Source organism: Pyrus communis, chromosome 12 (genome assembly GCF_041283825.1).
Source record: "Pyrus communis isolate YQ-2024b chromosome 12, ASM4128382v1, whole genome shotgun sequence".
Lineage (NCBI taxonomy): Eukaryota > Viridiplantae > Streptophyta > Magnoliopsida > Rosales > Rosaceae > Pyrus > Pyrus communis.
The window spans coordinates 6456142-6469090 of NC_142576.1; the positions used below are offsets into that span (position 1 = coordinate 6456142).

Sequence of the window (12949 nt, forward strand, 5' to 3'; positions counted from 1 at the left end):
TCAATTACTAATTTTTATTTTAAAAAATATGTAATAAACATGTAAATTCATTATCACATTAATACTAGGACTCCAATCAAAATTTGAAAACTAATAAGGTCTCAATCAATGAACATTAGTAATTAGGAATCGGATAATTTTTCCCTTTTCATATTGTTTCTTTTCTGTTCTTATTTGTTAAATTTATGTTTTTTTTTTTAAATTTATCTCTTTCCCATTTGAAATCACTTAATGAAATGAAATTTCCGACACATGTTAAAGTGTAATTTTACGCTTTCGATTCGAGTTTAGAAACAACATTTATAGTCATATGTATCTTTTGTCCAGTGAATAAACAAAAGTGTATATAACATTATGCGATTACACCTTTCGCTGCTCCAAAAGCCACCTCTGCCCTTGATAGAGATAGAGAGGAAAGTTCGTGGAAATTGCAGTTCCTACACCCCATGTACATGACATTACATTCCAAAACAACATTTCCGTCGTTATTAATCCGGAAGTGTGATATAAATCTTATGCATGTCCCAGCTGAGCTCCTGTACAAAACAAATCATGCAATTATAGAGAGAATGACGTGATAAAGATGTGTACGGACGTGCCCACAAAGATGGAGGAAACTTCGTGGAAAGCTCAGTCCTAGGGTTCCACAGACATGGATCGTGTGGAGGGCAAATATACTATTTTTGGATATTCTAACAAAGACATAATGAGAGCAAGACATGTTTTTGGACTGTGTGGAGTGATCGATGGTAAATAATATGTGATAAAGCTCCAATATGCGATGAGAGGCCCAAATATTTTCTAAGCTTTATTCTCTAGATTTTTTTTTTTTTCATTTTCTCTCCTAGGTTATAAAGAAAAAGAAAAAAAGTTTGAAGAAAAACGAAACCGAATTCGGTTTCTACTTTACAGATTGCAAAAACATAACCAAACCAAATAGTAATATTGGTTTGATTTTCGATTTAAAAAAAAAAAAAAAAATCGAACCGAATGAATCCATACTCACCCTTATTCTTAACGGAAAAGACCAAACTAGATTTTTCCACATTTATTACAATATATATTAATTTGGCCTCAAAATTTTTACCAAATTACTTGATCATGGAAGCACAAGACTATAAATAAAGAGAGGAGAAAAGATGATCGAAGAGGTAGACAAAATGCATGGATCGTGTGGAGGGCAAATATACTATTGGGAATTATTTGGATACTCTGGCAAAGACATAATGAGAGCAAGACATGTTTTTGGACTGTGTGGAGTGATCGATGATAAATGATATGTGATAAAGCTCCAGTATGTGATGAGAGGCCCAAATATTTTCAAAGCTTTATTCTGTAGATTTTTTTTTTTTTCATTTTCTCTCCTAGGTTATAAAGAAAAAGAAAAAAAGTTTGAAGAAAAACGAAACCGAATTCGGTTTCTACTTTACAGATTGCAAAAACATAACCAAACCAAATAGTAATCTTGGTTTGATTTTCGATTTAAAAAAAAAAAAAAAAAAATCGAACCAAAAGAATCCATACTCACCCTTATTCTTAACGGAAAAGACCAAACTAGATTTTTCCACATTTATTACAATATATATTAATTTGGCCTGGAAATTTTACCAAATTACTTGATCATGGAAGCACAAGACTATAAATAAAGAGTGGAGAAAAGATGATCGAAGAGGTAGACAAAATGCACAGAAAATAAAAAACAAAAAACTATTGTAATCGTTATACTTTCAAGATCATGTTTTAGTTTATTCTTCTTTGTTTCTTCCTCTCCCTCCCACTTCTCCTTCACCACTCCTTCACCACTCCTTTCACCCTTATACTTTCCTTAATCTCACCACAAAAATTAAAACAAAAAACTAAAAATAAAATGACTATGAGAAAGAGTAGAGATCAGCTTATGAATAAGAAAATACTAATTACATTTAAATTTGGTTGCTTAATAATCTCCATGAATTGAGTAACCTCCAAAGAAAATATTATAATTAAGAGTTGTGAAATCAACTGTTACCAGAAATTCAGAGCTTGGGCTTAAGAGTAGGGTCACGAGCATACGTACATAAGTACGTTTATGGACACATGATAACATGCAGTAAAATAAGCAAATTACATGGAGCAAGCAAGAAACCCTTCAACAATCCAACCCTTGATAGCGCAGTTTCAAACTTTGGACCGCCGGAATTTGTCAGTAAATATTGTGCACAATTGAGAATCTACTCGAGCCACAAATATATATAGGCGTACTTAGATATTTGTCCTTGAATAGTGTATATATATCTCACGAAATTTCTTTCTACCTTCCCTAATTTTGTCACTTTTTCTTGTTACTAACTAGTTGGGTACGACTCACATGTCGCACTATAAACGTACCCAAGTACGTGTAAGCAAGAGAGTAGCCTGATAGTTGATATGAAAATCTTTCTTTCCCCCTAATCAGTTTATTCTGATATAGACATTTCAACTGAACCCTTCACGTGTGTAATCGTAATGTAAGACAGGGTCTAGCGTAGAGCAACTAGGACGACCGCTCAGGGTCCCCGAAAACGAGGGGCATTAAAAAAATTATGTTAGTTCATGTATGTATAAGGTTTTGTTTTGTTTTGAATAACTAATAAACGTTCATCTTAGTTATCAAATTATCTTATAAGCCGGAGTGGTTTTGCGCGGTTTTTGTTTCCATGCCCACCCATCTTCAATTCAAGGGTGCAAGTTATTAAATGTGGCATTTTTCAGTAGTGGTTTTTTATTTTTATTTTTTTATTTTATTTTTTATTTTATTTTTAATGTTTGAATTTACTTGCAAAATCAGGTTCAAGTTTGTCTATATATAAATTAGGGTTTTTTTTTTTTTTTGGTGTCGTTCAGGGCCTCAAAAAACTCATACCGGCACTATATATATGTGACTTGACAAATGAAAACCATGCACGCTTCTATACACATTAAAATGTGAGCAATCAAACGTAAAATTAATTGGTAATATATGACGACGGTAAAAAACAAACAAAAACAAAATAGAACAAAAAAACAAAAAACGATCGTATGCTCATGTGCAACTCCATGTGAGCTTGTCATCCCAATCTAGCAAACAAGAACTGCATGAAGGGATAGCTCTTACTCAAGATTTTGTTCGAGTATGGAAAGCTAAGCATAACCGTCATCGATCCATCGAGGAGTTTCCAGGAAGGTTCGTATGCAGTATACGTAGGTTTCTGTACAAATACTTCTGAGAGTTCTCAGTTATTATCTGATCCATGTGGCATGCATTTGGTCCAGTTAATATAAAAATGAAAAATAATTAATACGCAGTTGTATTTGCACATATATGGTCATGGGGCGGATTACACTGGGGCCGAGGAACTCCAAGGATAACTTGAAATTCGAGAAATATACATATAAAGGTTTTTAAAGGACGTTCCGAATGTTGGTGTGATCTTTTTATATTTATTAAATATTTGATGTAATGTATGTTAAGTATACTTCAATACGTTGCGTAAACATCATTCAACATCACTCGATAAATTATTTTAGTATTCGATATTTATTGACATGTATGCTATAGAATGGCTGACAGCAAGTTCGCCAACTGTTTAAAGAATATCTCAGTGAATAAAATGACTTTTTTGTGCTCTTCCCGCTCTGTAACACTAAAACCTTCCAGAATTAAAATCTTAAATCGCCCACTGTATATGATCATGACATCACCATCGTCATTATTATTTCTCTTTGGTCTCTGTATAGAGAATAGACAGCGTACAATTCTCTCTGTGCTAAACGTTGGACTTTTTTGTTATTTTCTCATAATTTTATTTTATATACGTGGTTCAAAATCAACGTGAAATTATGTGATTAATTACTAAAAAACAAAACGTCAATGGTTTTCTGTCTCTACTGGCTTTTACCTGTACTTTCCAGAACTTTACATCAAGTACATAATCGGCAGTTAAAAGTCAGACGCGGTTTTTTATCTTGGTGATTGCTGTGAATGTACTACTTCAGATAAGAAAATTGAGGTTTTAAATAGAACTAATTGGTGACACGGGAATTCGATTTGAATAGATAACACAATTTGCAAGCACTTCAGAAATTTAGTCTTGCTCGACGAAATTATGACAAACGGAGCGCATCTCGTCGGGTAGAGGGATTTTACTTGACGAATTTTTCAATTGGTAGGACAAAATTGATCAACATTTAGAGTTTACTCAAAACTTTGAAGGTTGAAGAAAAAAAAAATTGTCACCATCTTAGAGATAGGAGATGAATATTACTCAAGAAAATAACTTATACATTCCGATTCACCATAAAATGATAATTTCCTCAAAATGGAAAATATTTCATTTTTACTTTTGAGCGTCACATAAAATTCCGTTACTTACGCCTTTTGTAGTGCTTGAATTTAGAGTGTTACTCATTCTAATACAATCTTCTGTACGAAACAACATATGTTATGAATTATCTATTGTATGTCTATAGCCCTAGCTTATTATGTTTGTAATTAATAACCGTAAAGTTATTAAACTGTCTATTTGCGAGCATATTTCTAAATCTAAGTTTTGATACGGATAAAAATGTATAATCTGGACAGTTTGCTTTAGTCCAGATTCCCTAATTCTGCTGTTTTAGCTTGCTTAAAACTCAACATATAAATAGTAATCGTGTCAATTTGGTTAAAATCAATAAATCATATATATCAAGTTGTGTCAAGTTAACTCAAATGTGCACATTATGAAAAATACCTAACTGGTAGTTTCCCATCATAAGCCTTTCTATCTATAGATTAAGCCATTACCAAGGAGCTAATTAGTATAGAACTCAGTTGACTGCTTCTATAGATAAGGCGAAGCGTCCTTGGCTCAGCATTATAGAACATAGGACTTCGGCGCTACTAGAACACTTTGCTAACTCGAAGCGCCACACTATGAGAATCTAGTTTCGGTAACCTACTCTAATGAAGCAACAATTTCGTGTTAGTTCGCAGAAAATAAATTAAGAAGTGTAGCATGCTGGACGAATATACGAATTAGTTTTGATCTCTTATTTTAGCAAATACGTGGCATAAAAAGTCTGCAAGCTACGAAAAACAAAAAGAGAGGATTTTTGCTCACCACCATAAACTATGTTGTATTGTATGCTTACCACCATATTTACCACCGTTAGACGAGTTTGAATTTCGAGATTCATGTAGTAGATAGACAAAAATCTCAAAATTAAAACTCATTTATCGATGATAAATAGGGTGGTGAGCATTACCACCACTTGAGGGGGTGGGTTCGGTTTTAATTTTCTTTGGGTTTTTTTTGGTTTGGTTTTGTTTGGTTCAGTTTTAGTACGGTTTCGGTTTTTTATTTTATTTTATAAAACTTGATTTTGATATATGAAATTTAGAAAAGAGGCTTGCATTGCTAGACAAATAATAAGAAAATGGGGAAAGTGGGAAAATAGGCAAGTAATTGTACATGTACAAGGTCATATAAACCAATCATATTCTATCAACAATCTCAATTGCAAAGAAAAATGATCACCGTATCCATTCAAAAAGCAAACAAATAGAGAAGCTCATCCAAGTTCTAAAGCATTCCAAAACTTTCCTCTATAACCAATAAAATATCTTCCCTAACTAAACCAAGTATGCTCCTTGAAATAGCCCTAGGCTTAGTTTCAAACTTAGCAACAAAGTTTTACAAAAGAAACATCATAGGCATACATTCATAAAGTGTAAATGGATTTTGGTTCGGTTCGGTTTGGTTTGGTTTCTAAACCTCCAAAACCAAAACCAAACCAATAAAGTTCGGTTTGATTTGGTGTTCAGTCTGATTTTTTTCGGTTTTCAGTTTTTGGCACTCAAACAAAAAACGAAACTTCCTGGAAGCCTACAATTATACTTGGCAGATATTAACCTCACACAAGAAACATCGCAACTCTATTTAACTGTATAACTCCTTACTCTACTTCATCTGACTAGATACTATCTAGCTAGCTACCTAGCCAGCCAGCCTGCTGCGTATACGTACATTCCTTGCCTTGTTTTTCTTCTACATTTTTGTGTGCATCACCATCAATCATGGCTTCAAACCAAGACCAGCCATGGCTGTTAGAAAATGGCACCCTCAAGGGTTTAACCAAGGAGACCGGCCGCACCAGCCGGACTGCGCACAACATGTCATCCACTTCACTTCGGAAGAAGTCCGACCGCACACTTGTCTCCAAAGTTCCGTGTGCCCTTCTCAGACAGTTTCTGGGGAATTTGCAAGAGGTTTTATTGGGGACTAAACTCTCTGTTTTGTTCCCAGCCATCCCTATTGCCATTGCTGCTCAGTGTTTTGGCTTTGCAAGAGTGAGTTCCACTTTAGGGGTTTCAATAAAACAGTGAAACACAACATTTTTATTTAATTAATTTCAAAACGTCATTTTTAAACTTGATTAAAATTAATTTCCCATGCATACAAATAGGAAGTATGTGGCTCGTTCTCTAGAAGGATTCATTCCTCCTTGGAGAGTTCCTTACAGTTTTAAAATGCGTCTAACTTGCCACTTAGTACTATAATCTAATATTATTTTTTTTCATTTAAAAGTGAGAGACCTTAAATTCGATTCTCACAAAAAATGACATTAGTACTAGCCCATTGTCAGGTTGAACTTGCTTTCCCCACCCATTAGTGTAGATAAACTTTGATTTTAAGTTTAGAAAATGATTCCTTATGAACCAAATAATTACGCATATATTGATTAAGCTAGTATAAATATAAAATAAAATGATATGATACATCATATATCATATATATCATTTGGTAAATAAAGTCAATGAGTTTAAACTTGGTGTATGAATCTAATTATGAGTTCATATCATTTACATACTATGATCATAAAAAATAAAAAAAAATGTTTTAGACCGTAACCATTCTGACTTCTTTATGTGGTTGTAACTCTTTTGATTTCTTTTCTATGACCGTAACCGTTCTGACTTCTGTCTATGATTGTAAATTTGTAACTGATCTTCTGATTTCTTTTCTATGACATTAACCGTTATGACTTCTTTTATCTAACCACTTAATTTATATGAAACAGCCTTGGGTGTTTGCATTGAGCTTAATTGGACTCATGCCACTAGCGGAACGAGTCAGCTTCTTGACAGAGTAAGTATATTAAAATTCTGTAATGATTTTGAATGGGAGAAACTAAATGAAGAGTGCTAACTTTGCTACTATTTTTCATTCATACTATTTTATGTTAGTAGTAGTGTAATTTTTATTTGTCATTGACGTAAACAAAGCAATAAACCAGACTAACATTTTGTTTTTGTTTCCCAAAAATGCAGACAAATTGCTTATTACACCGGTCCAACAGGTAATTCACCTCATTATCTTTAGTTGCCCTACCGTATTGTTAATTATTAAGTACAAAAGGGCAAGATACGCCACTCACTATAGTCTGTAGAGGTATTAGGTTTGAATTTCGTGAATGACGAATTCGATATCAAATTAGGTTGTCTGTTATGTAGCTTAATTAACTGAACTCCCCTTCTATATATTTGTACTAAAAAAAAGGGAGGAGATAAGAGGAACTATGTATCAATTTATCATAGTCCTAAAAAAAAGTTGTATGAAATTTTCATATGACGAAAATGATTGATTTATTTATTCTAATTTATTTATTTTTGGGTTTGCAGTGGGAGGGCTTCTAAATGCGACATGTGGCAATGCTACAGAGCTCATAATTGCAATATTTGCCCTAGCCCAACACAAAGTAGCAGTGGTGAAGTACTCTCTACTGGGTTCCATTCTCTCAAACCTTCTCTTAGTCCTCGGCACTTCTCTCTTTTGTGGTGGCATTGCCAACATCAAGAAAGAACAAAAATATGACAGGGTAAGCTGGCTCGACTTGAATTAAACTATTTCAATTAAATTGCATCACTGTCATGGCCGTTGTTTAGCGAAATTTATAAATGTTGGAAGTTGACGTATTAAATTGGATTACCGTCCACACTCTATAGAATTAACTTCGACCTACCTCCAATCCTATCGATCGAGTCCCAGCCACCAAACGGCCCTATAATATATAATACTTTTCTTGGACAAATAGATACCTCTGTCAATTTTAAACTTATCCTGGATAGTGTTTGGTTTCATTTCATGCTTATCTAAATATTTTGTTTGGTTGTTCATACAGAGGCAAGCTGATGTGAACTCCCTCATGCTGCTCCTGGCTCTGCTGTGCCACTTGCTGCCAATGCTGTTCACGTTTGCTGCTGCAGGGAGCTCTACTGTTATGGGAGTGGACCCCACACTCCATTTGTCCAGAGCCAGCAGCATTGTGATGCTCTCAGCTTACGCTGCATACATAGTCTTCCAGCTGTGGACACACCGTGAATTATTTGAAGCTCAGGAGGTAAATAAATAATTAATCAAGTTAACAAGTTTTATTGCACCTTTCATGATCTCACAATCTAGTGTTCGACTAAAGAAATTGTGGGAAAATGTTCTTTTGCCAATTTGAACCACCAAATATCTCAGAATCTTTTCTCAATATGTGGTTCAGATTCAGTCTCGCAGCATAAGTATGGCGAGAGAACACTGTTATGCATGTTATGCAAGAGTATTGAAACCGAAAAATTTCGGGACAATTTTGGCAGCATTGATTTGTGCTAATTACTAATTTAGCCATTTTGTTTATGGTGTTACTAATGACCAGGAATCGGACGATGATGATGTTGTTTCGGAAGAAACACCTGCGATAGGGTTATGGAGTGGAATTGTGTGGCTGGTTGCAATGACTGCAGTCATTGCCTTGTTGTCTGAGTATGTTGTGGGAACTATTGAGGTAGAAGTCAGACCACCTTGATTGTATTAGTAACCTTATGTTGTTTACTATGTTAATATAAAATTAATCACAACTTTTTTCAACAGGAAGCAGCAGATTCTTGGGGCTTGTCTGTCAGCTTCATCAGCATAATTTTGCTACCAATTGTTGGCAACGCAGCTGAACATGCAGGAGCAATCATATTTGCTTTCAAGAACAAGCTGGTGAGTGATCTTCAATGAATCACAATTATTAAGTTTCCCATTGCATTTCTAAACATATGATTAATCTTTCCAGCACGTTTTTGTTGCCACCATTAACTTGAAAATCTAGGTTCTCAAGTACTTTTTTTTCCGGTAAACGCAGGATATAACTCTCGGCGTTGCTTTGGGGTCTGCAACTCAAATAGCCATGTTCGTTGTACGTCTATATACACTAAGAATATGTAATGCTAGTTTTTTCTTTCAAATTTGATTGAAGTTTATAATTTCTAATGCCATTGAAATGAACTTTCAGGTTCCGTTGTGCGTGATCGTTGCTTGGATTATGGGAATAAACATGGATCTCAATTTCAGTGTCATTGAGACTGGCACTTTGGCTTTATCAATACTTGCTGTGGCCTTCACATTACAGGTAATTAATTGAGAATCTAAGATTGCTAAAATTTAACCTAATCAGCTTTCCTTTATTAGCAAGCAACCTTTTATCTCACTTTCTCCTTGATTTTATAGGATGGCACTTCCCACTACCTGAAGGGATTGGTTCTTCTGCTGTGCTACATTATCATTTCAGCCTGCTTTTTCGTAAACAAATCTCCGCTTCGTAAGTACTTAACAACCTAATTTGCTTGTTAATGTAACAATTAAAAAATTTCGTATCTAAAACATGAGTTTTTTTTTTTTTTTTTTTTTTTTTTTTTTACCTTTTAGATCAATCGAACATCGTGAACCTGGGGCTTCAAATGTCCACTGGAGCAGTTCTTGGAGCTTAATTAAAATGTAAGTTCATTACGGTAAAATTCAAATATTTAAATTCCAACTAGCAAGTTATAAAGTTAACTAATACAGGAATTCATTCGCTTTAAACCAGGTTTTAGCGTTTTGGGTTCATTATTTTCCGATTACAGCAAAAGATTGAGCCTTGATCAGCAAGTTTGGCTGGATGCAGCTTTGTTAAATTTCTTCAATTTTGGATTGTGTTATAGAGCCTGTCTGAAAGCAAACAGTTTTCGTTTTGCTTGGGGATCTAAATATGGCAACAGTATGAATTGGTAGTACTGGTGAAGCTTGATGATCGATGATCGGCTACAAAATATATATATATGTATGTCATATGTATATAGCTCCATGTCGATATGATCAGATTGTTTTTGTCATCTGGTCTTTCATTTCGTGTTCTGAATAGAGTTGTGGCATATGTCATAGAGGTTCAGTACTTTGCTTTGTAATCCAATAAAAGAATTAATGAATTCCAAATTGGGGTGGGTTTTGCAATTTATAAGTTCTCTTTTATTCTGAGACCATACTTGTTTTGAGCACTTTAATTTTTTTTAAGTACGTAACAATATCAAAGATACAACCCAACTTGTATATATGTTGCCAAAATGGATCAAAACAACGCATGCTTTAGATTTTGAAAGTGATTGAAATGAGAGGCCAAGATGACTGGCTTTTAGCAGACTAAATGGGAGTTCATTCAAAGATTTCCAAAAAAGTTAGAAGTTGGCTTATTAGAGTATCTCCAAGAGATGATGTAAAACAACCAAAATTTTATTTTAAAGAGCCAGTTTAAATAAATAAATAAATTTAAAAAAAAAAACACACACACACACACATTCGTAAGAGGCTCTATAAAGAGTCTCTATTATAACAAAATAAACCATCACTCTTTAATTTACAGAGAAATTATTCATCAAAATATTAAAAAAAATAAATAAAACCCAATGGTGGACCATTGCTAGAGAAACCAAATTTGCAAACCAGATGATGTGTAACCAATAGGAAATAAACATGTTAATCGACACTTAAATAATAATTCAATCATTAACATCTCACATCCATATCATTTGGTTTAAAAAATTGGCCTTCCTAGCATTATCCTTTAAAAAATGAACGGATTGAGTTTGATAAATATCAAAGTTTGTTAAAATAATATTAGAGATGAAAAATTAAACACAATAACTAAAATAATTTTTTAAGACTGTTGACTTCTTAGTGTGATAAAATTTAGAGCTTTCCTTGAAGATGCTCTTAAAATCTCATGGTGGTGTCCAATCCTCTAAAATACCCTACTAGCCAGTCTAACCCTAGTGGTTTTGACGAGAGATGATGACCAGGGTCAGCTCATTTTTTGAACTTCGTGCCTCAGAAATGTTGGGCCGGTCTAACCCCTTTTCTATTTCAAGTTATGGGTTCTTTCTTTCAGCCGAGAGTAGACCCCTTTTGCTCGTTTGATATGTCGTGGGTTAGAAACAAACGTGGAAACTTGAGTGCAACCGAGTGCGTACCATTTTATACATATTTTTCACCTCATGTGACGCATTTGTGAGGTGAGAAATAAGCATAATCAATCGGTTTTGCTTAAGTTTTGGTTACAAGTTGACTCGCAACCTTCAAGAAACTCCTTTCTCATTTTTTATTTATTTATATTTTTATTCGCTCATACTCTTTCATTTTAATGTCTCTCACTATTGTTTTGTGAGACAAAACTTGTAAGTTAGATGGACCATGGGTGGGTTGGGTAGACTGATCCGCTTTTGGCGTGCATTGATCAGCTCATCCCTTCTATTGATGATACGCTCCCAACAGTAGCGGAGCTACACTGGGGGTAATGTATGCTCACGATCCCAATAACCCAGTGCTCCTTGTATTTTGTTGTCTTGACCTCATAATCAATTTAAAGAAGATCAAATTTGGTGGCGTAGGTGGAGTGGTCCTAGATATTTTCTATACCATCCAATTGGAATTTGGCTTCATCAATTGGACTGGAGATACGAATTTTACTTCCTAATTCATGTGGGCTGGTCTTTGTTTGACCAGTTTGTGCACTATATATGTTCATCTTTCACTTGACAATTAGAATATTATATAATTCACTTAATTACGTCTCTCATTAATTGTTTCAGCAACTATCTTCTTATTAAGTCTTGAATATAATCACAATTTACATTATCATACCTAGTATCCATTATGGAGTTTTAGTTTTCTTTTCAATGGATTGAATAGATCTAATAATTGAGGATTTGTAACGTAGGATATACAATTTGAGCCTTCTGACATTCTTCCAAGACTCATGGCACCCGATCACATATATTTTGTAATTTATTTAATACAACGATATATTTATACTAAATGGTGGGAGAATGAATTGGTTGTGGACTCATTATTTACGAGATTCGAATCTAAGAACTCTTACTCACAAGTGAAGATGAATAGCGCTAAATAGTAGTATTAAGTGACACATGTATTTACACTTATAAGTAGGTTAATTCATTAAGTTCTTTTCCTTGTAAAAAGCTTATTTATGATTTATGATTACTCCATTATTACAAAATCCTGGCTTCACCACTGGCTCTCAACCTTAATTGATCGAGTCATGCCTCTAATGCTGTGACTTGGAAAATTTTAATTGTCCAATCTAACTATTTGTAATTTTGTTTCTATATTAATTTTTATACTCTTAACGTGAATATTACTTTGTCCGCCACGATACCTTTGTGTCCACCATAATACTATAATGTTGTTGTGCACCATTTTAAATTAAACAAGTTCAATAAAAGACAAGTTACCGATAGTGAAGTTAGTTATATAAAGAATTAATACAAAGCCACTAATCCTCATGCTACATAGTAAATTGATAAGTTCATAAAAATATAGAGTATTGAATAATTAAGCATTTTTTTTACGAGATGATATTCTAATGTATAAGATTAGTCATCGAATGTATAGATAAGTCATTGAATGTATACGAGTCACGTACACCGTCTTTAGTGACTTAATTCACAATGAAATTCTACTTTAAAGACCAGTTAAGCTAATGAGCGTAGTGCTATAGTATAAAGAATAGTGTACTTACTTAAAACCCTTGCTAATTTTTTATCATTAATCTTTTTCAATTCGTTCAATCCGATAACCAAAAATTAAAAGAGGAGTGTGAAAAG

General features: G+C 33.9%; 1 protein-coding gene and 1 long non-coding RNA gene across 2 annotated transcripts; one reads left to right on the forward strand and one right to left on the reverse strand.

Annotated features, from left to right (window-relative positions):
• Window positions 1-255: 255 nt before the first annotated feature.
• On the reverse strand, window positions 256-2190 carry LOC148692244 (uncharacterized). Its single transcript, XR_015954387.1, has 2 exons — window positions 2009-2190; window positions 256-536 (listed from the first exon to the last, which is right to left on the reverse strand). It is a non-coding gene; the product is annotated as an uncharacterized LOC148692244 (long non-coding RNA).
• A 3303-nt stretch (window positions 2191-5493) lies between these two features.
• On the forward strand, window positions 5494-10283 carry LOC137744698 (vacuolar cation/proton exchanger 3). Its single transcript, XM_068484466.2, has 12 exons — window positions 5494-6328; window positions 7060-7127; window positions 7310-7338; window positions 7661-7857; window positions 8161-8379; window positions 8683-8811; window positions 8898-9014; window positions 9157-9210; window positions 9307-9423; window positions 9522-9612; window positions 9720-9788; window positions 9880-10283. Exons 1-11 carry the CDS (start codon window positions 6056-6058, stop codon window positions 9779-9781), a joined length of 1356 nt encoding a protein of 451 aa, XP_068340567.2. The 5' UTR covers window positions 5494-6055; the 3' UTR covers window positions 9782-9788; window positions 9880-10283.
• The last annotated feature ends 2666 nt before the right edge of the window (window positions 10284-12949 follow it).

Coding starts and splice junctions, on each gene's coding strand:
- LOC137744698 (XM_068484466.2), top strand. CDS start 6,056: ATGGCTTCAAACCAAGACCAGCCATGGCTGTTAGAAAATGGCACCCTC. Junction 7,128..7,309: donor CGAGTCAGCTTCTTGACAGA/GTAAGTATATTA, acceptor CCAAAAATGCAG/ACAAATTGCTTATTACACCG. Junction 9,211..9,306: donor CTCAAATAGCCATGTTCGTT/GTACGTCTATAT, acceptor ATGAACTTTCAG/GTTCCGTTGTGCGTGATCGT.